The 26,299-nt window shown below is 38.8% G+C and overlaps 2 protein-coding genes across 2 annotated transcripts; both read right to left on the bottom strand.

Annotated features, from left to right (window-relative positions):
* Positions 1-246: 246 nt before the first annotated feature.
* Positions 247-18,451, bottom strand: LOC117624157. Its single transcript, XM_034355297.1, is given in 16 exon segments — positions 247-866; positions 982-1,132; positions 1,252-1,489; positions 1,602-1,812; positions 1,912-2,042; positions 2,123-2,254; positions 2,336-3,269; positions 4,268-4,485; positions 4,798-5,005; positions 5,008-5,133; positions 5,256-5,406; positions 5,517-5,754; positions 5,843-6,053; positions 6,208-6,335; positions 6,473-6,598; positions 17,571-18,451. Coding segments are annotated over 16 exon segments (4,425 nt in total). The 5' UTR covers positions 18,433-18,451; the 3' UTR covers positions 247-506.
* Positions 18,452-19,853: 1,402 nt separating this feature from the next.
* On the bottom strand, positions 19,854-21,203 carry LOC117623928 (cysteine-rich repeat secretory protein 38-like). The gene is made up of 2 exons (XM_034354977.1): positions 20,254-21,203; positions 19,854-20,155 (listed from the first exon to the last, which is right to left on the bottom strand). Exons 1-2 carry the CDS (start codon positions 21,071-21,073, stop codon positions 20,043-20,045), a joined length of 933 nt encoding a protein of 310 aa, XP_034210868.1. The 5' UTR covers positions 21,074-21,203; the 3' UTR covers positions 19,854-20,042.
* Between the last annotated feature and the right edge of the window lie 5,096 nt (positions 21,204-26,299).

The raw sequence follows: 26,299 nt of genomic DNA, 5'->3' as shown, positions 1-26,299 counted from the left end.
AAGCTCCAAACCCATTCCAACCCCCAGCACATGTCGTCTTCTTTTCTAGGCAACTTACTTGCCAATTTCGCAAGAAAACTTAGAAAAGAAACCTTGTCAGTTTACAAGCTGCAGCTGATGTGAGTTGGGTAAACTAAACACAACAAGTTTTGATAAATGTCGTGTAATTAAGGGTAGATTATACTTTTAATGAAGTCAATGAACATCTCATTCTAAGCAAAGCATGTGACGAAGACTGGTCCGAGAGAAAAATAAAAAACTTGACAGAGATGGGAGTGGGCAACAAAACAAGCCAAATTAGTCAAAGTCGTCGTTTGATTGATTGCCTTTTCTTCTATTGTGATTGCTAAACCACCTAATCGAAACTTCTGCACAAGGTGAGCCTAACAATTCAACGGACACATGCATTGACAAGTCTTATTCCGCACCTAACCTAACCAAAGGAAATGCTAAATTGCATTAAAAAAAATTTAACAAATGTAAGTTTCCATGTATGCATCTTCAGGCTATCGAGGATATACTTCTGTGATCATTGAAACCTCATCTTCTGGTGCTTTAACAACAGAGTTGCTCTTCGATCGATCTGACCCGGCTGTCAACCCTGAATTGTTCGTCCATCCCGAAGAAGACATGTCAGATCCAACGCTACTATGCCTGAAAAATGCTGGTTGTGAGGGTACTGGAAGAGTGACAGAGTAACTATTCAGCATTAGAACAATAGAAGCCATGGTTGGCCTATCAGCTATATTTTCTTGCACGCATAATAACCCAATGTGGATGCATCTCATTATTTCAGCTCTTGAACCAGTCGTCAATGTTGGATCTATTACATTTGAAGCTGTCCCTTCCCTCCAACTTTTCCATGCCTACAACCATTAATTTGTAGAAATAATAGAGTTAGACATAACTTCTTTTCTTGGTTCCATTCAATTCAATTGCAAACGCACATAAACTACTATATATATGTACACATTTACTTACATAGCTTAGCAAATCCTCCACATTCTCTCCACGGCGAAAGCAATTATTTTTTTGCCCACTTACTATCTCCAAAATTAACACACCAAAACTATAGACATCTGATTTAACAGAAAAGTGTCCATGCATTGCATATTCTGGAGCCATATATCCGCTGCATATCAGTAAAAATGTCTATGTTATCATTAACATGGATGAAAATTTTGGATTAGTGATATAGCAAACCTTCACAATTATAATATAATAAGCTATGTAGCCTAGTCAAGTACTTACTACGTCCCCACAATTCGACTGGTATTGCCTTGTGTTTGATCAAGCACAAATAACTTTGCCATGCCAAAATCTGATATTTTGGGGTTCATTTCTGCATCTACCAAGATATTACTAGCTTTGAGATCACGATGGATGATTCTAAGTCGAGAATCTTCATGAAGATAAATGATCCCTCGGGTAATGCCTACTATGATTTTGTAGCGGCTATCCCAATCCAGTTGTGTGCGCTTGATTGGGTCTGCATATTCATGAAAACGATTCTTTAATGTTTGTTGGAAGTCACACCAGTGAAAAGAAAATCTTTGAAGTGAAAAGAAAGAATGAAAGATCATTGAAGCATATATATATACCAAATATGATGTGATCGAGACTGGAATTAGGAACAAACTCATAAATAAGAAGCCTTTCAATTCCTTCCAAGCAGAACCCCAAGAGCCTAACTAAATTTCGGTGTTGGAGCCTGGCCACCAACAAGACCTCATTTTTGAACTCCAAATCTCCTTGTCCAGAATTTGTAGAAAGTCTTTTCACAGCAATATCTTCTCCATTAAATAGCCTACCCTGAAAGAATATAATTAAGAACAAATGAGTTGTATTCAAGGAAGATAAACTTATTGTTACTTTGGCATGTAATTGATATAAATAATGATATATTATCACCTTGTAAACAGAACCAAATCCGCCTTGTCCTAGTTTATTGGCTTCAGAAAAGTCATCTGTGGCAATTCTAATGGTGTCAAAATCGAATTGCAATGATTCTGCACTTCTAATTTCATCTGCATCTTCGCCTGCTGAAAATTCAACAAAAATTGATCGAGTTCAAGGTTTATAGTGAAGTAGTAGTTGTAACATAATTAAATCGATCTGCTACCTGGAAGTATTGTAAGCTTCTTCTTTGTCTTCCGCACTCTTAGCCAAATGCCGATGGATATAATTAGTACCAAACAAACGACGATTGGCACGAGAATAATGATGACAGTCCGAGATGTGTTACTCTTTGGTCCTACAAATTAAAACAAAAAATATAATACTTGTGGATAATATCATAATATATTAAGCGTAATGGGACCAACATATAGGTTACCTCCTGAAACTGTTGTAATATTGGTTGATGGTGGAGGAGGAGATAATATTGGCGGCGCGGCCGGCGGCGATGGCAGTTGCAGAATCGTTGTAGGCTCAATGAAGCGGTAAACCTCAAATCTGAAGTTACAGCTCGGTCTAACAACTCTTCCTCCTACTTTTTCAGGGCAACATTGGGGGATTTCTCCAAAAGCACCAACCAAGCAGTCACTGCAGGCTTGCTCTGATATTTCTGGCGTGCACTGCGAAATAGCAAATATTGTTTGGAAAGTTGGAGCGGTTGCGTTCCCGTACGCAAACTTGCGAAGAGAACCGCCTGCTGCAGCTTCGCTTCTTACGCTCTCCAGTAGCTTCCTCAGCTCTTGGTTGAACCCGTCCATGCCCGACGAAGATATATTTTGTGGGTTGCGCATGTAGAAAGCAGGCATAGTTGCCATGACTCCGTACATGGAGCTGTTGGAGTAGCGCAACATGCAATTGTCGTACCAACCAATGGCTTCCTTCTGATTTGGACAAAGCCGCGTGAGAGCATATCTGGAGTTGTTGAGGCAACTGCGGCAATCCTCTGCCTTGACATCTCCTCTGCAGAGTCCGATTGCGTAAACTCGGTCGTCTGAGTTCTGGCCATACGAGGAATTGTAAAAGCCATAGCCGTTACCGTTTTCACTAGAGGGCAGGGAGGAGAGAAGGGTGTTGAGGTTTTTGTGATAGGTACTATTGGTGGTGTAGTTTCCTTTGTTGTTTATACAGAAGTGGTACAGAAAAGCAGGCTGAGCAAAGGCTTGAGTGATCATGATTAGTAACAGAATGGCATAAATCAGGAAGAATAGAAATCTTGAGGAAACCATTGCTGGCATGGCGTAATTGGTCTCTGCAGAATCCTGGTATATATATTTGTAGTTTTGTAATTGGTCTCTGCAACATCTCTCTAGACTCTAGCTAGTTCATTAAGGAAGCTTCTTGTTTGAGAATATTTTTCACGGATGGAACATGGCCTATCGAGACTTGGTTCTAATTTGACCACCAGTGAGGTTTCAAACACGGTTGTAATTAATTATTAAGATATGTGCTGATAAAGACGGGACTGGTCAGTGGTTTGATTTTTGAGGAGACTAGTTGATTATCTCGAAGTCTATTAAACTCATCCACTATACTTTCTTTAACACTTTTAATTAATTCGACGCTTAAAAAGGTTGCATCTCTAGCTTGATTGAAGCTTCTTAGTTAATTACCACCGCCTTCGAAGACTAATGAGTACAATTAGAATTTACAAGTGATATTAGACTTGGTAAATTACAACATTATTTAAAAGAAAGTTGAATCAAAGGAATGCAAAATTACATTATAATTAATTTCATAAATGTTTCCATGCATCTTCAGGCACTATGGAGGAACAATGAAACCTCATCTTATGGTGCTGTAAAAAGAGAGTTGGTCTTGGAATCTTGGATCGATCCGACCCGGTTGTGTCGCACACGTTAGATCCACCAAAGTATGGCATAAACAAAGCTGGCTGTGAGGGGTACTTGGAAGGGTGAGAGAATAATTATTAAGCATTAGGAGGACAATAGAAGCCATGGTTGGCCAAGATATCAGATTACTAGGTCCCCACAATTCTATTGGTACTTCCTTGTGTTTTATCAAGCACGAACAACCTCGCCATGCCAAAATCTGATATCTTGGAGTTCATTTATCTATCAAGATGTTACTCGTTTTGAGGTCACGATGAATAATTCTAAGTCGAGAGTCTTCATGAAGGTAAATGAGTCCTTGAAAAATGCCTTCTATGATTTTGTAGCACTTATCCCAATCTAATTGTGTGCGCTTGACCGGGTCTATATATGTATTAATGAAAACACAAGGTTTGTTGCATATATGTGACATGTATGAAATTTTATGATAAATCGCTTAGGGTAAAAGTAAATATGAAAACCATTGAAGCATAAATACCAAATATTATTTGATCAAGACTTGCATCAGGGAAAAACTCATAAATTAGAAGCCTTTCAATTCCTTCCAAGCAAAAACCCAAGAGCCTAACTAAATTTCGGTGTTGAAGAAACAAGACTTCATTTTTAAATTCTAAATCTCCTTGTCCAGAATTTACAGAGAGGCTTTTCACTGCTATACATTCTTCATTAAATAACCTACCTTGAAAGAATAAGGAACAAAAGAGTGACGTTAAGTCAAGGAATATGAAAGTTCATTTATTTATTTTGTTATTTGGGACATGGAAATATATGAAGGTTAACTCATTATTATTTTGTTATTGCCTTGTAAACAGAACCAAATCCCCCGTCCTAGTTTATTTGCTTCAGAAAAGTAGGAAGGCCGCTGGTGCCATTAATCATATTTGGTTTCCAAAGCCTGGAACTTGCAGCTGCAGTCTCCACAAGTCTCCACAATTCTACATAAGTCAAGTCAATATTTCCTGCTTTCACACCTTAAACACTTGCTAGCGACAGCGAGGGTATAGGTCACTAATAGTAGTCCCATTCACCGACACTTTCGTAGAGTTGCTTTGTGATTGATCATCTGAATTAGAGTCCAATGCCCACAAAGGAGTTTTGAATTCAGTGTTGCTGTGCATGACAAAAGATGGCGGTGAGGGCACTGGAAGAACGAGAGAGTAGCTATTCAGCATGACAATAATTGAAGCCAAGGTTGGCCTATATCAGCGGCATTTTCTTGCACACATAATCCAATGTGGATGCATCTCATCATTTCACTTCTTGAACCAATCCTCAGTGTGGGATCTATTAGATTTGAAGCTGTCCCTTTAACCCAATTCTTCCATGCCTACAATGATTTGTTAATGTGAGAGAAACATAACCAGAAATACAAATGTTTCTCTTTCTCATTGCATTCATTTAGTGTAATGCGCCAAAACAACATTTTTTTTTTAAAAAAAAAAAACTTACATAGCTTAGAAGATCCTCCACGTTCTCTCCATGCTGAAAATCACTAATTTTCTGTCCACTTATTATCTCCAAAGTTAACACACCAAAACAATAGACATCGGACTTAACTGAAAAGTGCCCGTGCATTGCATACTCTGGAGCCATGTATCCGCTGTAAATCAGCAAAATGGTCATCAAATTTAACTATGTGGATGGACATTATTGATATATAGCATCACTCAGTTATGTATAAGTTCTATAGCCAGCTGGTCTAGTACTTACTAGGTCCCCACAATTCGTTTGGTATTGGCCTGGGTTTGATCAGGCACGAACAATCTTGCCATGCCAAAGTCTGCAATTTTGGGGTTCATTTCACCATCTATCAAGATGTTACTAACTTTGAGATCACGATGAATAATTCTAAGACGAGAATCTTCATGAAGATAAAGGAGCCCCCGAGTAATGCCTACTATAATTTTGTATCGTCTATCCCAATCCAACTCTGCACGCTTGATTGGGTCTATGTATTCATCCAAATAGAAGATTATGTTAAGTATAGTACTGTTTGTTGAATGTCATACAAATAGAATATAGAACTATATCCATACCAAATATGATACGATCGAGACTTGCATTAGAGACAAATTCGTAGACAAGAAGCCTCTCTTGTCCTTCCATGCAGAAACCTAAGAGACGAACTAAATTTCGATGTTGAAGCTTGGCCACTAACAAGACCTCATTTTGAAATTCTATATCTCCTTGTCCAGAATTCATACAAAGTCTTTTTACTGCTATATTTTCTCCATTGAAAAGTCTACCCTGAAAAATATCAGGACAAAATAGACAAATATATAACAAAGAAAATAATACGCGTTCATGTAAGGATATATACGTTGACAAATAATTGATATTGTAGGTGATATCCATATGACTGTGATGCATCATTAATTCTAGCAGGAAATTAATTAATTACCTTGTAAACAGAGCCAAATCCTCCTTGTCCGAGTTTATTAACTTCAGAAAAGTCATCTGTGGCTAATCTAATGGTGTCAAAGTCCATTTGCAAGTATTCCGCATTTCCAATCTCATCTACATCTTCGCCTGAGGAACAATTTAAGAAAAATTAAATAGGTTCTTTGTTTAAGGAGCATCCAAAAATGATTATATTATAACAACAATAAGCTTCAGCAAATCAAATGGAATTTTGATGTTCACTAGAGTTCACTTTGTTCCAGTACCTGGAAGTATTTCAAGCTTTCCCTTTGTCTTTCTCACTCTTAAACAAATGCAGATGGATATAATTAGTAGCACAGAAACAACGATTGACACAACAATAATCACGACATTCCGAGATCTGTTGGATCCTGCAAAAATCACCAAATCTTCTATAATCAAAACATTCTGCATATATATATATATATACAGTCCCCTTCTATTGAGGGATCCCTCAAATAAAAGGGACACCCTTTAGGGTCCCCTACGAATTTTTTTTCAACAATCGAAACCATCTATTTTTTTAAGTCTATATTCATAGATCATCCTTGAAAAAAATTAGACAAATCGGAAACTGTTTCGATATCCAATTGTGTCCTACAAAATAAATGAACATGGTGCTTCAAGAAAGTACTAAAATTTCAATAATTCAATTGAGTGGTCAAATGATATCGGATTCAAGTGATTTTTTGTAGAGATGATCTTTGAATGAGTATATACAAAAGAGACGGTTTGGATTAGTGAAATACAATACAGAGTGGGCCCTACAATGGTATCCCTCAAATAAGCTAATTTGAGAGATCCCTCAATGGAAGCTCTATATATATATATATATATATATATATATATAGTGTTGCGGTCTTTGTCTAAGTTTGCTACTCATTCCCGCCCAATTGGCTGGTTTAAGCATCTGAGTAGGAGGTTTTCATTCTTTCCTTTTCTTATCTTTTATTCTTTGAGTCCTCTGTTGGTTTTCTCTAAGGTCTGACCCGTGAGTCCTTTTTGCTAGATCAGTAAGTCCCCAGGGAGGGCGTGTGTGCTGGGTAGGAGACAGAAAATTGAGAAAATTAATAGGTTGCTTAGAGTCTAAACGGTTGGTTTAGGATCTACTGTTTATCTTCTTCCTCAGACAGCCAAACCCAGTTATTTGAGTAGTCATGAGTCGTCTATTTAGAACAAAGTCATGTAATTCTGCCAGTTCTAGTACCAATATAAGCCGACTCCCAGAGATAGTTAATGAAGAACAATTTGAATATAACTCCAGTAGTAAAGAACAATTAGATTTTAGATATTGGAATATACCTAAAGTCCCCAGTCAGAAAATTTATAAGAAACATTGGTTGCCTTCTAGTTTTAATAGCACAACACATGTCAAAACAGTTGAACAAGTTTATGCATTAAGCAAAGAACATGAAACTTGCCAGTTGCTTAATCTTGAGTCTATTTTAAGACATAAGAAAGATGGTAATAATTTTCTGCATATTGGATTAGTTCAAGTTGCCGTAAAACCTCTGACACGGTTAGGATTGAAAGCTTCAATTCTGCTATGTCTCCGCGATGCTAGATTCACTGAATTTAGCGATAGTACCTTAGGAGTCATTGAGTCCAGTCTGTGTAATGGTCCTGTCCATTTTGACTGCTATCCTGATTTCACTGTAAGCCTAAGTGATCCTCATATCCTGAGAACTTTGACTCTGAACATTAAGACTGAAGGTTATAATGTTCTTCCAGGACTCAACCTCTAGCCTTAGTATACAGAATCTATTATAAGGTCACAGGAACAAATATGAATTTCCAAGCCCTCAACAAAAGCCCAAAGGATCAAACCGTCCTGATTCAGAGTCATACCTCAGACGCCCATATACAAGTTCCTCATACGATTAAGTGGTCTGAAGTTGCCCTTCCAAAAGATTGGACCCTAGTCACCGAGAGCTAACCAGCTCCAATCCAGCGTAGTCTAAACAATTTAGACTATATCCAGCAATACTTAGATGGCACAGTTAAGATTCAGTTTGATAGTCATCCTTTACGAAAGTCTAATGTCCAGTTACAACAATTGCCAACCCTGGTCAATCATAAAGGCATGTCCCTGCCAGACAATCCTTTGCGGCCTCTTCCTCCACTCTAGAACGAGACCTAGAGTTAGAAAAGGCTATGATCGACTTCAAACTTGAGTCCCTGAGAAAAATCTCTCAGGTCACCCAACCTTGCTACGGCCAGGTTCCAGTTCCGGACGATAAGTCAGAATCACCTGAGTCACCTACCCAGTCTGACTTCGTAGTTGAAAATCAACTTAGAACCTTGAATAAGAAATTTGAAATTAATTGGGTCAGCCTAAATCGTCATCTAAAAGCCCCCGAAAACAAGCCAAGGCGAGATCTTTATCATCAAGCCTATCCTAATAGCAAGCACCGTGAAATGATCTTTAAACAATGGAAAGATATGCGGTCAGCCAAAGTTGAAATTTACTACCTTGATTTTATTGAAAGCCGTTATATGACTAATGATGAGTTAAAAACATTGACTAAAGAAAAATGGAAATTAGCCGATAAGTCTGTTGTAGAGTCTAGTCACCCTCCAGTAGAAACCATCATAATAGAACACCAGAAAGCCCCAGTTCCTACCACTCCTTTCAAAACCTTTGAAAGCAGTGACCCTCATAGAAAACTAATTGAACAAAATAATTATACGAACTAAAGCCTAGTCACCCTAGGAAAACAATTATACACAATTGAAACCAAAGTTGATCTGCTGAGTCCGCCAGTTGCAGACTCCAGTCCCAAACCTAAAATTGAAAGACCAATAGTTCAGTTCCAAGAACTTAAGTCTAGTCCAGCTTTAAAAGTCAATTCTACAATGAAAAAGATAGAAGATATGTTAGCACAGTTGACCCCTGTTAAACCCGAGAAAGATGATCAGTCTGGTATTAAAACACTGGATGCTTTTGCCGTTTCTCAATCTGAGTCGGAATCTTTAAGTTCAGAAACTAGTGATATCACTAAAATCGAAAATGCTTTCAAATATCTAGAATTCCAACCTGAGCCCAGAGTCAAAAAGATAGAAAAACATATAAGTCCTACTAGTCTAACAAAAAATTGGTATCCCAGACCAACACCTCCAGATATCCAATTTGAAGAAAGAAACTTCCAAACCCAGTTTTCTGTTTCTTCTGATAAATTGTATGAATGGAATATTGATGGTCTTTCTGAGCAAGAAGTCTTGAACAAATTACAACATATGTCTATGGTTGCCAATAGTTACATCACCAATCACAGTTTCAGGCAGTCTGAAATTGTCCCTCTGTTAGTTACCGGGTTTACCGGTACTCTCAGATATTGGTGGGATAAGCACCTTACCTCTGAGTCTAAAAGTCAAATTATTTATGCCGTAAAACTTAATGAAGATGGTCTCCCTATATTTGACGAACAAATAGGTCAAGGTATAGAAGACGGTGTCAACACTCTGTTTTACACAATAATTGAACATTTTATTGGAACCCCTAGCAACACTACGGCTAGAATCCATGACCAGTTGAGTAATCTTAGATGTCCAAAGTTGTCTGATTTCAGATGGTATAAAGATGTTTTCATTTCTAGAGTCATGCTTTGAGATGATAGTAATCAACCATTCTGGAAAGAAAAGTTTATTAATGGTCTGCCTAATCTGTTTTCCCACAAAATACGCACAACGTTAAGCAATGAACAAGGTCAAATTGAATGGGATAATTTAACTTATGGTAATATTATAAGCACAATTAATCAAGTTGGTATGAAAATGTGTATTGACTTTAAAATTAATCGACAAATTCAATCTGATAGAAAGTCAGCCAAGTATGAGTTAGGAAACTTTTGTGAACAATATGGTCTCACTAGTATTCCTCCCTCCAGGAAACATAAGCCTAGTCATCTTAGAAAACGTCATTACCCGAAGAAGCAGTTTCTCCGGCAAGACGAATTCTATAAGAAAAGAAAGTTCTCCCCTAAGAAAAATTGGTCGAAACGCCCCAAGCAGAGTCGCCATAAGAAAGATAAAAGCAAAGTTAAATGCTTTAAATGTCAAAAATTTGGTCATTACGCTTCTGATTGTAAGGTAAAAGATGTAATTAAACAGTTGCAGATTACAGAAGAAGATAAGAACAAATTGATCCAAGTTTTGGAGTTGCGAAACTCTGAAATGAGTGATGTTGAGTCCCTAGTATCCAGTTCTGCGTCTGATTCTGACCAGTCTTCAGAATCACAATCCAGTTCCCCTAATGTCCAATTTGGTTGTACTGATAAATGTTGTAATAGGTTAAATTTTGTTTCAGTTCTTACTAAGCAGGAAGAACAAGAAGAGTTGCTTGTAGACATAATTGGTAAAGTCCAAAACCCTGAGTTAAAATCTGAATATTTGAAAAAGCTAAAAAAGATCCTAAGTCGAGATAGCCAGAGTTCACCCTCTCCTACTCCCCAGCCAATTAGCATCAACACTACGTTAGAAAAATTCAACCGTAGAAAAGATGTCACCCTTCATGACCTCCATTCGGAAGTCAAGCAGGTTAAAAAAGAAATAGTTGAGCTTAAACAATTAAGTCAACAATTGCAAGCCGAGAATTATGTTATCAAACAAGATTTATTTGACTTAAGACAAGAAACCTATAAGCCTAGCAACCACTCGGAAAGTCCGCATCACTCTGATGAGGAACCTTCTGAAGAACAGCCAGTTGTCAATTTAATTAAACAAGTTCATCTTAGAAAATGGTATTCACAAGTCACGATATTTGTTCATGATTTTGAATTTACCACAGTTGCTTTATTTGATTCTGGTGCCGACCTTAACTGTATTCAGGAAGGTCTCATCCCTACTAAGTACTACCAGAAGTCTAGAGAATCCCTTAGCACTGCCTCTGGGAAATCTCTCCAGTTGAATTTTGAAATACCAAAAGCCCATATTTGCCAAAATAAAGTCTGCTTTAAAACTTCATTCGTCTTAGTTAAAAATATTACTGATGAAGTTATTCTAGGATTACCTTTCCTAGCCTTATTATATCCTTTCCAGGTAGAATACGATGGCCTCATTTTTACCCATTTAGGGGAACAAGTTAAATTCAAATTCCTGTCAAAACCTGAGTTGCATAATTTAAAAATTTTACAAAAACAATCAGTTTCTAAATCTGTTTAAATTATTCGAAAAACCAACCAATTGAATTTCCTTAAAGAAGAAATTAGATTTAAACGAATTGAACAACAACTTTCTGATAAAGCCTTGCAATTGAAAATTCAGTCTTTTGAGAATAGATTACAAGTTGAAATATGTTCTAATTTGCCTACTGCTTTTTGGTATCGAAAACAGCATGTTGTTTGTCTTCCTTATATCAAGACCTTTAGTGAGAAAAATATCCCCACTAAAGCCAGGCCAATCCAGATGAATCAAGAATTGATGGAAATCTGTAAGAAAGAAATCCAAGAGTTGCTTCACAAAAATATCATTCGCAAAAGTAAATCCCCCTGGTCATGTCCTGCTTTTTATGTCCAGAAAAATGCTGAACTAGAAAGAGGAGTTCCCAGATTAGTTATCAACTATAAGCCTCTTAATTCGGTCTTAGAATGGATTAGGTACCCTATACCTAATAAAAGAGATCTTATTAATCGGTTAGAAAAAGCAGTTGTCTTCTCTAAGTTTGATATGAAAAGTGGTTTCTGGCAAATCCAGATAGATGAGTCAGATAGGTATAAGACTGCATTTGTCACTCCTTTTGGTCATTATGAATGGAATGTTATGCCATTCGGTTTAAAAAATGCCCCTAGTGAATTCTAGAATATTATGAATGATATCTTCAATCCTTACAGTCATTTCTCGATTGTTTATATTGATGATGTTCTAATATTCTCTGAGTCAGTTAAACAACATTGGAAGCATTTGCATAAATTCCTTCACATAGTCAAACAAAATGGTTTAGTTGTCTCTGCTAAGAAAATCAAGTTATTACAAACCAATATTAGATTTCTTGGTTTTAATATTTCCCAGTCCCAAATTGCTCCAATTGATCGAGTCATTCAGTTTGCTGACAAATTCCCTGACCAGATTCTTGATAAAAGTCAACTCCAGAGGTTTTTAGGATCTCTAAATTATGTTTTTGACTTCTACCAAAATCTGCGAAAACAATGTAAGCCGCTATTCGATAGATTACAGAATAATCCTCCTCCTTGGTCGAATATCCATACTGATGTGGTTAAACAAATTAAGTCCCATGTCAAGACACTTCCCTGTCTTGGTATTCCTTCAGTTGATTCTTTCAAAATAGTTGAAACTGATGCCTCTGACATTGGTTATGGTGGCATTCTTAAACAGAGAGTCAGCCCAGAATCTCCAGAACAAATTGTTCGTTTCCATTCTGGAACCTGGACCCAGTCGCAATATAATTATAGTATGATTAAAAAAGAAATATTAGCTATTGTATTATGCATTAGTAAATTTCAGGATGATTTATTAAATCAAAAGTTTTTAATCAGAGTTGACTGCAAATCTGCAAAGCATGTTTTAGAAAAAGATGTTCATAACATTGCATCTAAACAGATTTTTGCACGATGGCAAAGTATATTAAGTATATTTGATTTTGATATTGAATACTTGAGAGGTAGTGAGAATTCAATCCCTGATTTTCTTACTCGTGAGTTTTTACAGGAACCACAATGGCTCCCAAAAAAGACAAGAATAAACAAGTCGCCAGTCAGCCAATTGCCAGCCAGCCAAAACATTCCCAGTCGCCACAGTCACAACAGGCCCAATCCATGAGTCCATCTAAGCCAGAAATTCCTAAGCAAATAGTTCCCCATCCTAGTTGCACCCCTCTTTCCATTGGCTCCCCCTTATCAGTCGCAAACAGATTTTCCTCCTTACGATCCACAGTTGGCCAAATTCGTCCTAGTTATCAGTCAACCCTAGTTGCCAGTTACGACCCCTTTTCAGTTGATGTCCCTGCCGGACCCTCAGTCACGTATAGAAAGTCATCTCCTTACTTGCCCAAAAGTGAGTCGCATCTATTTGTCATCGAACCCGTATATGACATTATTGCCAATCCAGTTGAAATTGCCAGACATTATTTCCCTCCTGGATTTCACTATATGCCTCCAAGTCCTTACAAATCCCTCAAGTATTATAGAGATATATTACTTGAAACCAAATTAGTTGAAATTAAGCCCATAAAGGATCGTGACAACCCTGGAACTATCCTTTATCATTCTCTATATATCCATCAGATTATAAGCTAAGCAGCCTTTGCAAGTCGTCCTTTTGAGTTAAAGTTGCTCCAATCAAAATTGCAATATAATTATTCTGATTATATTGAAGCCTGGTACACTATCTTTCTTCACCAATCTGAAGATTTTAGTCATTCCTGGTTCATCAATTTTGATAATAAATTTAAATGCCCTTTCCCCTACTGGTTCTTCCATTGGTGGGAAAAGCATGGTCCAGTTGATGATATCCTGCTAGTATCAGTTCATGAGTTGATTATCCATTATACTAAGAAGGCCAAGTTCTCCGCAGTTGACTTATTTTTTTCCAAAGCAAATGTTATTTATTGCCAGGTACAAAGTTCCCTGGATTCTGAAGTGGTCTTATAGAGTCACCAAAGATGCTCGCATTTTTGCCCGCCAATTTTCAGTCAAATGGTGGGATAAGTTTGAAGTTGACAGAATTGCCAAATATGTCTACAATGATCTCCCAAATGAACCAATACCGCATCCTATTTCTCGTACTGGATCTGTTCGATCTTCCCTCTCAGTCGAAGGAAAATCCAAATCAGAGCTTCAAGAAATTGCCTGCCAGTTGATCCTACAAGCCTCTCAAATGGATGATGATGAAGACAATGGGTCTCCTTCGTCCTCTAGTTGCCAGCCCATATCTGACAGGACCCGACCCAATTTCCACTTTGGAATTCGAGTCAAGTCCTGTGCGTGTCCGACACCAGGCGAATGTCGGGCACAAATGACCTTTTTACCCTTCTTACTTCAATTTCTCTTTAAATTTCCTTAGACTTCTGCCGAAAATTCGGCAGAGTCTCCTCTGTATTTTGATCAATCCCAAAAAATTTTCATCTGTCAACAATCTCAAATATTTTCACCCAACTGCCAGAATGTTTCTAGTAATCAATTCGATTCTAAACACCAAATTTTCAACTGGATCTCAGAGCATATTCTCAAGTTCTCAGGGTTTAAAGGATTTTCTACAACGCTACCTTACTTGATGGTGCGGAAGCTATGATTGGCCCGGTGGTGGATCCCGCGTACCTCTATGGCCTGGGGGCGAAAAACAGTTTGAAAAATGTGAGTGGACCAAAAATAATGTTCTTCAAAGCAATTCTCATAAACATAATATCCCCCATTGTAAAAAAGAAATTTAACTAAATAAAACTGAATACTTACTTTCTACATCACGCATAGTCAATTCAAGGCATTCTATATCAGTCATATTCAAGCTCGAAAGTTTCATACAAAAACCACTGAATTCAAAGCTTTCATAAAAGTACTGAAATCAAACGCGTATAAAAACTCTGTACTCAGACCTTTCATAACTGAATAAATATAAAGGGATCTATGTCCGAAAAATCAGAAAAAACTGATTTATAATAGCTGAAAATCAACATTTAATAAAGAAACTCAGAATCCTTTGAAAATACCACCGGTATGTACCCCTGTCATTTCCGTCAATTCCCTGGCAGGTCTCGGGCGTCACACAGACTTACCCGAGCCGCAAACTGGAGAAATCAGGGGACTATGATCAGCCTGTCCCGCCGGCAGATTCCACGATGACACCAAGTCAACTCGAGTCGCTCTGGCAGGATGCAGGGGACCGTAGTCAGCCTGATCCGCAATCCTGGCAGGTCTCGGGGACATAAAGTCGGCCGAGCCGCAATCCTGGCAGGTCTCGGGACACCAAGTCTGCCGAGCCGCAAATCCTGGCACTCACGGTCCGAGCGTCCCCGAAACTCGTGAGGCAAGTCAAGTGCACTGACTGAACTATAATCAGACTGGATGTCCGTAGACATCGGTCCGACTCTGGGTAATCACCATAAAGAAAAACGGGTACGAGGTGGTTTTAAAATAATGTCCTTTTAAAAAGAAATATCTGAATAATAACTGTAAAACTCAAGTCATGCTGCGGTCTTAACTGATTCAAAACTCAAACTCTGTTTCTGTAACTGGTAAATAAGCAGCACCGACTTATAGAATTATTACTGTACTACTCATATTCAAAATCGTATTAAAACTTACTCAAAGACTGAATGAAGAAACTTACTCAAATAAACTCATTTATAAAACTCATGTAGATAAAATCATTTATAAAATCTATTTTATATAAAAGCACATCAATTCATTCATGAAATCTGATTTATGAAAGAAGGTCCACTCACAGATGGTCCGAGCTACTTCGATCCCTCAGAGGTCTCCTTTTAAAATCCTGTCGGGCTTCTGGTGCCTGATTACCCCGAAAGATTAAATTAATAAACTGCTGAAATAAAACGAATTTCAACTAAACACCCTGCCCCCGGCTCCTAGAAATACGTGCTTTTCAATTTACAAAAATACTCCTATGCCCACATTAGCCTTTTCGGACAGTTGGACCAGTTTTGGGAGGTCCGATACTCAGCTAAGCGATAACTGTCAGATCGGCCGACCTCGGGACCCGTTGGGTCCACAATCTCCGATGGCCAATCTGGATTTCCCTGAAGGTTTCTCACACAACGGGAACCATGTTCTGCGAATTTGGTCCGAATCGGACGGTCGGATTGGCCAAAATCGCGTTATCGCTTAAAACTCAAACCCTAGCCCCAGGGTTCGCGATTTCGGAGTATCCGGGACTCCGATTCGCAATCCGTCGAATCCTACGTGATCCTGAAATCACGTAGACCGACATATCCAAAATTCAGCTCGATCCGACTATTTAACGACACAGCACTCACGGATCGCGCGATATGGAAAATCCGTTCGGGGCTCAAACGGACTCCGAATCGAGATCCGCGAAATCCCACACGCTCGTGACGACACGAGGGTCACAAATCTGCACAGAATTATATCAGTACCCTCGCCCACGCGCTCCAGCACGCGCGGGCAGCTTTGGGTGTCCAAAGCGATACCGGGTGGCCGAAAAATCTCGGAACCAAGACTCCAAACTCCTACCCTAGGTAAAACACCCTATTTGGAGTCACTTTTGTTCTTGGACTACCCCCAAAAAGTGACCAGAAATGGTAGTTTCGAGCGGCCGAAGTTTCGGCCAAACTTCAAGTCGTAAATCGAACCCCTTAACGCTAAAATCGATCGAAACCCATATACCCATCAGCTAGAGCACGAAAAATAGGTCAAAAACCATACCTTACTCGATCGATTTGGTGGAGAAACGGAGGAGAAATCTGAGCTGGAAGTTCGGGTGGCATTCGGACGAACCATCGTCGGAAATCATGGTTTTCCGGCCAGATTCCGGCACCCCCGAGGCTGGTGTTGGTCGGAAAAGAACGGCGGTCGAGTCACGGTTTCAACGGTACCCACGGAGGAGATCGGTTCCAAGTATGGTGGCCGTGGCGACGAGTTGAATGGGTGGAGGTCGCGGGCGGTTTGGCTGCGGGAGGAGAGAGAGGGCTGACGGGGGAGAGGAGAGAGAGTGATATAAATATCTGACTTTTTGACCAAATTACCATTTTGCCCCTCGTAATTTTTTAGACCATAACTTCTTCGTTACGGCTCCGATTCGGGTCTGCTCCGTGTCTACGAACTCCTTTCGCCGCGCTCTACACAATGGCGTAGGCGAAATTCCCAAATTCTTTCCCGATTAAAAAGTCAAATTTTCCCCCATTAAAATATGCGAGGGCAATTTGGTCATTTCGCTAAAAGATATTTTCCTTACCTTTTTAGATATTTTATTTCTTTTTGATATTTTGTTTTGGGTTCTTACAATATCGGTCAAGCCCAAGTCTTGGTATGAAGACAGTCAAGACCCATATGATGCCTATGACCTCCACTCGGACTAGGCCTCATCATGTTTCCTGACACCTTCACATGCCAAAAGAAGCTGACAGTAGCATGCCGAAAGCAGCCGAAAGCAGCCAACCTCTCCACATGCCAAAGTTATCAGTTGCCGACATCATTATTGTCATCTACAGAGAATCTGCTTTTACTATCTGCTTTCCACCGAAAGCTGTCTCAGTAAAAGAATCTTCTGTATAAAGACAAAATTGAAAGTTGAATTAGGTTGCTTTCCGTAACCTAACAGTTGCCGCAAACCCCAATTGCTTTACTCTAGTTATTAGCATGCACTGTATATATATATGTATATATATACAGTGCAAAAATTCAGAGACTCAGAAACCTTGTGAATTCCCGGTTGTTGAAGGCGGAGGAGGAGATATTGGTGGTGATGATAATGGTGGGCTTGGTAGAGATGGCAGTGGCTTGACAGCTGAAATGTTAATGTAGGCGTAAACCTCATACAGAAAGTAACAGCTGGGTCTAATAACTCTCCCACCTATTTTCCCATTACTACACATGTACAAACCTCCAATAGCACCAATTAAGCAATCATTGCAGTCTTGCTCGGACAAGTCTGGCGTGCACTGCGTAAGACCGTATATTGTTTGGATATTTTCACCGCTTGCGTTTTCATATGCAAACTTACGAAGAGAACCAGCAGCTGCAGTTTCACTTCTTAAGCTCCCTAACAACTCCCTTAGCTTTTCAAAGAATTCGATGACGGTGGAAGACGGTACGTCTTGTGGGTTGGACATACAGAGAGAAGGCGCAGTTTCCATGGTGCCATATATCAAACTGTTTGAGTAGCGTAACATACAACCGTCGGTGAAAAACATAGCTTCCTTCTGATTAGGACAGAGCTCAATGAGAGCGTACCTGGAGACATTAAGGCAATTGCTGCAGCCAGGGTCGTCAATATTGACCATATAGCAAAGTGCAATTGCATAAACTTGGTTGTTGTCGGAGCTCTGGCCATAGGATGAATTGTAAAAGCCATAGCCGTTACCGGTGTTGTTAGAGGGAAGGGAGGAGAGAAGGGTGTTGAGGTTTCTGTGGTAGGTACTATTGGTGGTGTAGTTGCCTTTGTTGTTTGAACACAAGTGGCTTTGATAAGCTAGCCAATCTTCTTCAGCAAAGGCTTGATGAGTAGCGATGAGTAAAAGAATGGGAAAAAGGAGACACAGAAATCTTGAGGACACCATTGCATTTCCCTTTGGAATCTGTATGAGGATATTGTATTTAAATATTATGATATGTGGCTATATATGGTATATGAAGTCGGTGATGAAATAAATGAAAGAAAAAGTCGATACAGATGGTAGGGCTAGTAGTTGGCGACAAGTCAAACGAATCAAACACGTTATTTGATTGAATTTTGTTTACTGACAATCGTCAGCTCCTCTCTGTTAGCGACGTTACCCAAATTTCCCTCTCTTTTATTTTTTAGTTTTAAACTTCTCATAAAGAAACCCTAAGTCCCTGTACCTTGAGAAGAACACAAGTGGTTCATCAGAGCATCTCCACGCATAAGGGCTATGGCAAGGGCAAGGGCAAGCAAGGGCTGCCACTATTTATGTAAATAATGGCAGCCTTGCCTTTTTTTGTTCTACCCCAAAAGGCTAGTGTAAGGGCAAGGAAAAAAAAAAGAATATGCAACAAAATATAAACTTGTTATGTATTTATAGGGAAAGTGAATAAAATTGTTATGTATTTATAGGGAAAACATCCATAAATTTTTGGTATTTTTTTTATAAAAATTTTGATTTTGATTTTTTCCATTTTTTTAAATTTTTTTGACTCGCTGAAGTCATCGTGACATCAACACTAACATCAGCGCTCTCGGACTGAAGCCCAGGCAAAATCTACCCTTGGGCTTGCCCAGGCTGGTGGGACCCAGGGCTTGCCCGGGCTGCAGGTGCTGCCCTGGAGGTCCAAAACCGAGGGAATGGGCCTCTTGCCCTGGCTCAAGTCCCTGCGGTGGAGATGCTCTTAAAGTCTGCACTTTTAGACTAAGAAGCAGAAAGGTGCAGCAAGGTGATGAACCGATTCCCACGCTAAGAAATTGGAACCTGCATAAAAGAAAGCCAAATAAGAATTCATCCCAAAATGCAAATTTAAAAAGTAGCCAAAATTATTTATTAAAAAAACAGAGAGCTCACAAGAGGGACGGAGAGGAGTTGGTTGTGGGTTTCGATGGGTGGTTGTCGGCCATCTCCATGCGTATTGCATATAGAATGGTGTTGATTGGTTCAGTCCGTAATTGCTTGCAAGCCTAAGACAATGACATGGTTTTCAATTTCAAGAAAACATAAACACAAAAATTTGCCTCACGTGGGACACTTTGAAAGGAGATTTCCTCACAACAAGCCAAGAAATGAATATTCTTAACCAAGGTTTAGAGACGCCAGGGGACTTCACAAACTTTGTTAACACAATCAATTATGAGCTTAGAATCTCCTTCCACCAAAATCTTGCTAAGACCTTTAGATTTGGCACGAATATACACTTAGACATTACAAAAGCAAAATTAAGATTATACCATACAGTGTCTGCACTTTGCATCAGAACTCGTATATTAAAATAACTTAGAATATCGTACTGTAAAAAAGAAGAAGAAAGAATATACCATAGAATAATCCTTATTCTTATTATTTAAAAAAAAAAAAAAAAGAAAAGAAAAAGAGCAGTAATCTTTATTACATGGGCCTTGACAAATTCAAGCACTTACAAACAAAAAGTGCCCTTATTAAATTCCAATTTGTAATCAAACAAAATTGAATGAACTTTCTTCCTCTTCTTAGCTTCCAAACTCTCACAAGAATGCAAATGCTGATAATAAGCACAATGACAATACCAATCGAAAGAACGACGGTGGCGACACTTTTGTTGTAATGTTACTCGGCTTATTTCCACTTGTATTATTTCCTGCAAAAATCAAAAGGCTCTGTTTGTTAGCAACGTGGTGTTAACTAATTGGGGCTCAAACAAGAAATTAAGCAACAAACAAAAATAAAGTATTATACCTTGTTCGCCTGGAAGGTTTATTAGGGTATCTGCTCCAGGCTCATAGAAAGGATTGGACTCAAACCTCAAATAACAGCTGGGTTTAAGAACTCTTGCTCCTTCCAGACCACCACAACACTTTCGAATATCTGAGATGGACTCTTCAAGGCAATTGCTGCAGTTTTGTTTGTCCAAATCAGGGCTGCACTGGACAGTTGCATATATAGTTTGATTTGTTACAGGCACCAGCGCATGCCCTGCTGCAAATTTTGAAAGAGAGTCCCCTGCTGCAGCTTTCTCACTTAAATTTTTAAATAAGGGGTTAAGCACCTGATTGTAAAGTTCAGCGTTTGATGCGTTACGTGGGCTGTTCAAACGCAGAACAGGCTCATCTTCAAGCACACCCAAAATCGAGACGGTCGAGTATCGAACCGTACAGCGCTCTGCCCATATGATTGCTTCCTGCTCATTAGTACTGGTACAGTTCTGCAGGAGAATAGAAACAGAGTCTCTGAAACAGGTGAGGCAATCTTTGGGTGCAACGTCCCCTCTGCATACGGCAATTGCGTTCCCTGTGTTGGGGGCTTGTCCCAGAGAAAAATTGTAAAACCTGGAATTGATTTGGGCGTTGGAAGGGAAAGAGGAGAGGAGGGAGTTGAGATTTTGTTTGTAGATGCTGCCATTGATGGTGTTGTTAGCATTGGAGCAGCTCCAGCAGTAGTCTGCTTTCTCCGTGCAAACAGTGTGGCTGTTTTGGTCATCCGCTATGGCAGGAGCAAGAGGGTCCAAGACCAAGAGTATAGGAAGAATGAAGAAAATTAGCAATCTTGAGGAACCCATTTGTCTGTTTGTTCCTCTGAATGAAAATAACTACAGCTTTTATAGCAAAAACTGTGTTTGAATATTATTGATCCTTTTGTAGATTTTTTTTTTTTTTTTTTTCCCCATAAAGGGAGAGTGTTCTTGGGGGGAGGACTAACGATCAACTGGCCAAATTCATGTTTGCTGATTATTTTGTACCTTAATTAGTAGAGAATTGTATTTATTTATTAATTCATTTATGTGGTATACTTCACACTGCTACATCAATGATGGTTGTTATCAACTAGTCTAGAACCACAAAGTAAGTCGGTTTTGTGTTATTTTCCTCCTCCTTGGTCCAATAGGGCTGCTCAAATTAGACGTATAGGATAGGATAGGACATTAAGAGAAGACCTTGACTCTGCTTGTGGCCCCGGTCTAGATGGTTGCTTGACGACTTTGTTATTGATCTTGTCCGTGGATGGATATAGCAGGGAAGTAAAGGCAATACACAAGAGGGGAGTACCAAAAGACAAGAGTGCGTTTTGCGTACGTTTGCTTTTGGTTTTTTATTTGTTTCTCCTTAGACATTTCAAAGAGAAGACCTGACCTGACCTGTGGACTTAGACTCTCTTTGTGTAGGCCTGTGGTGTCTGGACAATCACTGTTATCGGGTTGTCCCTCTTAAACACGCGGACATGAGCAAGATTCAAGAACCACTGTTAATTTGTTTTAACTTTTACATCAGTAATTACTTGGTGCCACAAATTTAAGGCAAAAAAAGAAAAGAAGAAGAAAGACTATATTTATGTAAATACATCAGTAATTACATTAGTATTTTAGTTGAAATTACACATATTATATGTAAATACTATATTTATGAGTGGATATTCTTATATGAAACAATTTTTTTATGGATGGGAAAGGGAAAACCTATATAACAAGGATATGAACCAAAAATCAGAGGAAGATCATAGAGAAATTTTTGTGGGAACATGAATATGAGGATGACAATATATTAAATTATTTGTTTAGGCATAGAAATAAGTTTGTAAAAGCATATTTTGAATATGCTATGAGTCATATGCAAGAAATAATATATAATTTTAGTTTTAAGACATTTCTCTCAAATTATTTTAGAATTAGCTTGAACTCTAAAATTTCGTACATGAGAAGCAAATGAGATGGTAACTTAATCACTTTCTTCTCCTTCATTACCTCATTTAGTATTTTGTTACGTTACATACTTATATAAAATTTCAAGTATTATAGTTGATATTGTATATATTGTAAGAACCCAAAACAAAATATCTAAAAAGAAAGAAAATATCTAAAAAAGTAAGGAAAATATCTTTTTTGCAAAAAGACAAGTTTGCCCTCGCATATTTTAATGGGGGAAATTTGACTTTTTAATCGAGAAAGACTTTGGGAATTCCGCTTACGCCATTGCGTAGAGCACGACGAAACGAGTTCGTAGACATGGAGTAGACCCGAATCGGAGCCATAACGAAGAAGATATGGTCTAAAAACCGCGAAAGACAAAATAGTAATTTGGCCAAAAAGTCAGATTTTATACCCCTCTCTCTCTCTCCCGTCACTTCTCTCTCTTCCCTCTCTCTCCTTCGCGTCGCACCCGCGAATTGCGCCCGTTCGACTTCCAGGCGGCGGCCCGGCCACCACAGGCTGAGCCGATCTCCGCCGTGGATATCTACGGGTCCGTCTCCGTGTCACCGTCACAACCTGACCAGCCTCCACTCCGGGGCCGCCCTGAGCTGGCTGGAAAATCGTGTTTTCCGACGGAGGTTCGTCCGAAGCTACCCAAATTTTCAGCTCGAAATTCTTCTTCGTTTCTCCACCAAATCGATCGAGTAAGGTATGGTTTCTCAGCTATTTTTTGTGCTCTAGCTGATGGGCATATGGGCTTCGATCGATTTTAGCTCTAAGGGGTTCGATTTTCGACTTGAAATCTGGCCAGAACTTCGGCGGCTCGAAACTACTATTTCTGGTCACTTTTTGGGGGTTGTCCAAGAACAAAAGTGACTCCAAATGGGGTGTTTTACCTAAGGTAGGAGTTTGGAGTCTTGGTTCCGAGATTTTTCGGCCACCCGAAATCGCTTTGGACACCCAAAGCTGCCGGCGCGTGCTGGAGCACGTGGGCGAGGGTACTGATGTAATTCTGTACAGATTTGTGACCCTCGTGTCGTCACGAGCGTGTGAGATTTCGCGGATCTCGATTCGGAGTCCGTTTGAGCCCCGAACGGATTTTTCATATCGCGCGATCCATGGGTGCAGTGTCGTTAAATAATCGGATCGCGCTGAATTTCAGATATGTCGGTCTACATGATGTCAGGATCGTGTAGGATTTGACGGATTGCGAATCGGAGTCCCGGATACTCCGGAATCACCAACCCTGGGGCTAGGGTTTGGATTTTAAGCGATAACGCGATTTTGGCCAATCCGACCGTCCGTTTCGAACCAAATTCGCAAAACATGGTTCCCGCTCTATAAGAAACCTCAGGGAATCCCAGATTGGCCATCGGAGGCAGTGGACCCGCGGGGTCCCGGGTCGGCCGGTCGAATAGCTTATCGCTTAAGTAAGCGTCGGGTCTTTCAAAACTGACCTAAGAGTCTAAAAAGTTAATGTGGGCTCAGGAGTAACTTAAATTTGAATGCACGTATTTCTAGGAGCCGGGGGCAGGGTGTTTAGTTGAAATTCTCTTTATTCAGCAGTTTATTGATTTAATCTTTATGGATTATCAGGCACCAGGAGCCCGACAGGATCGCCGAAAAGAACTTTACGAGGTCCAATTAGCTCGGACCATTTGTGAGTGGACTTTCTTTCATAAACAAGATTTCATGAATGATTTGATGTTGATTTTATATAAATAAGTTCTATAAATGAGTTTATATTGATTTTATATAAATAAATTTTTAGAAATGAGTTTATTTGAATAAATTTCTTTATTTGATCTTGAGTAAGTTTTACTACGGTTCCGAACATGATCAGTACTGTAACAGTTCTATAAGTCCGTGCTGCTTATTTACAAGTTATAGAAACATAGTTTATGGTTGGAATCAGATGAAACAGCAGCACCATTTAAGATTTCCTTTTTAATCGGATTTTTATAATGGAATTTATTTTAAACCCACATCGTACCCATCTTTGTTGGTGATTACCAACAGTTAGACCGATGTCTACGGACATCCAGTCCGATTTCAGTTCAGTGCACTTAACTTGCCTCACGAGTTTCGGGGACGCTCGAACCGTGAGTGCCAGGATTTGCGGCTCGGCAGACTTGGTGTCCCGAGACCTGCCAGGATTGCGGCTCGGCTGACTCTGTGTCCCCGAGACCTGCCAGGATTGCGGATCAGGCTGACTACGGTCCCCTGCATCCTGCCAGAGCGACTCGAGCTGACTTGGTGTCATCGAGGAATCTGCCGGCGGACAGGCTGATCATAGTCCCCTGATTTCGCCAGTTTGCGGCTCGGGTAGCCTGTGTGACGCCCGAGACCTGCCAGGGAATTGACGGTTATGACAGGGGTACAAATAGGTGGTATTTTCAAAGGATTTTGGTTTTACCTTATTTAATTATGACTTTCAGTTATTTTATATCAGCTTCTCCGATTTTTCAGGCAGTGATGCCTTTATATATTGTTCAGTTATGTAAGGTTTGAGCACAGAGCTTTTATACTAGTTTGATTTCTGTGTTTTATGCAAGCTTTGGTTTCAGTGCTTTTGTACCAAACTTTTCTAGCTTGAATATGATTTATATAGGATGCCTTGAGTTTAGCTTGCTTTAAATGAAGAGTACGTGTTTAGTTTTATTTAACTATTTTTAAATGGGGGTTATTATGTCTATAAAATTGTTTTTCAAGAACATTATTTTTGTCTACTCACATTTTTAACCTTGTTTTTCGCCCCCAGGCCATAGAAGTATACGGGATCCACCACCGGGTCAGTCACAGCTTCCGCGCCGTTAAGTAAGGTAGAATTCGGTAGTAAACCCTTGAAACCTTGAAAATTTTAGAATATGCTCTGATATCTAGTTTAGTAGAAAACTTGAACAGGTGATTGGTTGATTGACTATTCTGGCAGTTGGTGAAGAATTATTGGTTTGTTTAACAGGTGGAAAACTTTGGATTTGATCAAATTACAGAGGAGACTCTGCCGAATTTTCGGCAGGAGTCCAAAGAAAATTTTAATAGTAACTATAGCAGGAAGGATAAAATGGTCAATTGTGTCCGACAGTTGCCAGATGTCGGACACGTACGGGGCTTGGTTCGAATTCCAAAGTGGAATTAGGATCGGGTCCTGTCATATATTATATGTAAATATCATATTTATATATTATATATTGATTATAAAGTACATATATATTATTTAATTATTATATTATTATATATTCTTATTTAACATTTTTTTTATTGATCGGAACATGAACCAATTATATTACGAAGATATGAACCAAAAAACAAAGAAGGATCATAAGGGAAATTTTTGTTGGATGATGCTATGAGTCATCTTTTGTTATAAGACATTTATTTAAAGTTATTTTTAGAATAAACACGAATACATATATATTTTTATATAATAATATGTCATCTTGAGAAGTAATTATAATGTGGCTTCAGAGTATGTCATATAATATTTATTATAATATAAGTGGATATTTATTGATATGATCTTAAAAGAGTTTAATATCTTATCATTGATTGATATTAAACATGGAAACGAGTTATACTATGTAGTCGTATTTTAGTTCCTTATAGTAATTTATTCACATTTAAGAAATAACAAAACAAAAAGAATAGTATAGATGTTCAAAAATTGTATTTGGTTACAAGTACAAAAGAAAAAAAATAATTTCAGTTTGGCCAATTGGATTTATATAAAGTTACCCAAGTTTTATTGATTTTGGTTACAAGTTATATAAAGCAACCCCTAACTCATGAATCATGAAAAAATCTGCAAATGTTGTGAAATAATTGAAATAATTGTAACAACATTATAGTCCACCCTAATCATAACACTGTAATACCTTAATTTACAAAGAAAATGATACATAGTACCAAGGTAAGAATGGACTTTGGACGAGTAAAATTATGTCATTATCCTTATAAACACTACTGAAAATCTTGTAATCTATGAGAAAACTTGTAAACTTTCTACTTTTATTCTTGTTTTTCTTGATTTTAATCCTAACAATGTAATATAAATAAACCACAACTAGCCATCATAATTCATATAAATAAAACCAGCAACTC

The sequence above is a fragment of the Prunus dulcis genome, chromosome 4, assembly GCF_902201215.1.
Source record: "Prunus dulcis chromosome 4, ALMONDv2, whole genome shotgun sequence".
Lineage (NCBI taxonomy): Eukaryota > Viridiplantae > Streptophyta > Magnoliopsida > Rosales > Rosaceae > Prunus > Prunus dulcis.
This window is presented reverse-complemented; position numbering and strand designations above follow the sequence as displayed.

Excerpts from the sequence above, each read along its gene's own strand:
- LOC117623928 (XM_034354977.1), bottom strand. The coding sequence starts at position 21,073 with ATGGGTTCCTCAAGATTGCTAATTTTCTTCATTCTTCCTATACTCTTG. Across the intron at positions 20,156-20,253 it reads AAACCTTCCAGGCGAACAAG|GAAATAATACAAGTGGAAAT; the intron begins GTATAATACTTT and ends TGATTTTTGCAG.